The sequence below is a fragment of the Cynara cardunculus genome, unplaced genomic scaffold, assembly GCF_001531365.2.
Source record: "Cynara cardunculus var. scolymus isolate 2C unplaced genomic scaffold, CcrdV1 Un_Scaffold_5185, whole genome shotgun sequence".
NCBI classification, from domain to species: Eukaryota; Viridiplantae; Streptophyta; class Magnoliopsida; order Asterales; family Asteraceae; genus Cynara; species Cynara cardunculus.
This window is the reverse complement of record NW_020202274.1, coordinates 29,114-31,658: the sequence shown is the minus strand read 5'-3', so window position 1 is coordinate 31,658 and position 2,545 is coordinate 29,114. Positions and strand designations below refer to the sequence as shown.

The window sequence follows — 2,545 nt, the reverse complement described above, 5'->3', positions numbered from 1 at the left end:
CCTGTGGTTCGGGAGTTTTCTGAAGTATTTCCTAAGGATTTACCAGGACTACCCCCGCCAAGACAAGTCGAATTCGATATTGACTTAATTCCTGGAGCTGCCCCAATGGCAAAAGCACCATATCGATTGGCCCCATCAGAAATGCAAGAATTGTCAGGTCAACTCCAATAATTATTGGATAAAGGATTCATAAGACCTAGTTTCTCACCATGGGGTGCACCGGTTCTATTCGTCAAAAACAAAGATGGGTCAATGCAAATGTGCACTGATTATAGGGAACTTAATAAGTTGACCATCAAGAATAGATACCCTCTTCCTAGAATCGATGATTTATTTGATCAACTTCAAGGTGCTGTATAATTTTCAAAGATCGATTTATGATACGGATATCATCAAGTGAGAATTCGAGAAAAGGACACCCCCAAAACGGCATTTAGGACCCGGTACGCTCATTACGAATTTTTGGTTATGCCATTCGGGTTAACCAATGCACCGGCGGTCTTTATGGATCTGATGAATATGGTTTTCAGACCATACCTGAATAAATTTGTAATCGTCTTCATAGACGACATACTAATTTATTCACGAAGTAAGAAGGATCATGATGTAACATCCAACTTTTTAAAAGTCCATTTAAGTTGATAAGCATGATTAATTAAGTTAGTATAGTATTTTTAGGATTAGTACTTACTTAAGTTAGATTGGAATATGGACTTCTGAATCGATTTAGAGGCTGGAATTTTATATTTAAGCTTCTTATATGTCAATTAGGAGATCTGGAAAGTTTCGTGCGAAATAGAGTTGAAACGACCAAGTTACGCATGAGAGACTAAATCTGTCAACTATGGCAAACTAGGTGGACTGTTGACCAAAATAGGTCAAAACCGTGCCCAGCTCTCAAAATCAGTCATATTTTCTCACTTCTAGAACTCCCACACTCAAGGTGCAATTTACACACACTTAAGATTAATCTTTCAAATGCTTGATGATCAATGTTAGATTCTTGAGGAGTATGTGTCAAATTTATGCTTCTAATTACAAGTTTATTTCAAGTAGAAGTGTTAGTTTAAAGGCTAGGTTCTGCGTTTGAAAGATTATAAAAGATAATGTTGATTAATGTGTGAATTTGAAGCTAAATTGGGTAAAATCTGCAACATGCAGTGAGTTATAAAGCTGGATTTTGACATCTTTGATGCTATTGTGTTAAAAATTCATAACAAATCACAAACAAATCTTAAAAATGTGAGGTCAGTTTCATTAGAAAGCTTTACGAGGATACTTTATTTAGTATTTTCAGGTCAATGGCTAAATCTGAGTCTAAGTGTGGTAAAACAGGGGTTGAACAGAGGGCTGTACAAGAAAGTGTAAATAGGATAATCAAGATCTAAAGTGTATAACTTGAGGTTGGGATATAGTTGTTTATTGATACTTGAAATGTTTATTCCAGGGACTGTTTTAAGGCTATTTAGAGCCTCTGAAAAATTAATGCTATTGTTGGTTGGAATTGGATGTTACCGCGTTCGGTTGTTTATATTAAACATTGTGAGTTTATATCGAACTTATACTTATATATACTATATGTATATGAATTCTTACTGAAAAGTTGTTGATTTTGCATGGATTATTTTGTAAGGTGAACTTTCCCTAACTTTGTTTTGGTATTTCTTAATCCTTTTACGTTGTGGTTGAGTCCGGATCCGAGACTGTTTATTTGGCCTTTTGAAAAACCATGATCTACGGGTATTACTTCGTGTGATATGTCGTAGCATGGTGTATGTCCACATATCCCAAGGAGAGGCAGGTTAGGTGTGGCATACCGATTGTGGTATTCACGTATCCTGATTGGTAGGGAGCCGGGTGTGAATACTTTGCACGGGCCCGGTAGACGAAGAGGGGTGTGGTGCACATGTATACTCTATTTTGGTAGTGATGCCTTTGGTATTTGATATGTTTTTGGTGTTGTAATTGATCTTAAGTATCCTAAAAGTCTTATTAAGCACTGTATGTTAAGGATGAAAAATCCAAAGTTTTCTGCTGTGATTAAATGGCCAAGTATGGAAGTCCTTCGGGACCAGAGGCACTCTGGACGACCAAAGCCTCTGGATGTATAGATCAGAGCTCTGGACACCAAGTCCTTCGGGACCAGAGGCCTTCTGGACGACCAGAGCCTCTGGTTGTATAGACCAGAGCTCTGGACTCCAAGTCCTTCGGGAGCAGAGGCCCTCTGGACGACCAGAGCCTCGGGTTGTATAGACCAGAGCTCTGGACAAGTCCTTCGGGACCAGAGGCCCTCTGGACGACCAGAGCTCTGGACTCCAAGTCCTTCGGGAGCAGAGGCCCTCTGGACGACCAGAGCCTCGGGTTGTACTGCACTCTGTGTGAAATTCTGGCAGATTTTTTTGACTTAACAGTCTCATTCACTAATAAGCGATTCTGTTAGCTCTCATTTCTCTAAATGTAAAAGTATGGAAAAAGTAATTCTGCAAGTGTTGACAGAAGAGGCTCTACCATAGAAGATCACAGAGGACCAACAATAGAAGTTCAA

General features: G+C 39.1%; 1 protein-coding gene across 1 annotated transcript in view; it reads right to left on the bottom strand.

Annotated features, from left to right (window-relative positions):
- Positions 1–1,743: 1,743 nt before the first annotated feature.
- Positions 1,744–2,545, bottom strand: part of LOC112504310 (wall-associated receptor kinase-like 8) — a 4,597-nt gene continuing 3,795 nt past the window's right edge. The window contains exon 4 of the mRNA XM_025108247.1: positions 1,744–1,778. Coding sequence (XP_024964015.1) covers positions 1,744–1,778 — 35 coding nt within the window. The remainder of the gene's footprint in view (positions 1,779–2,545) is intronic.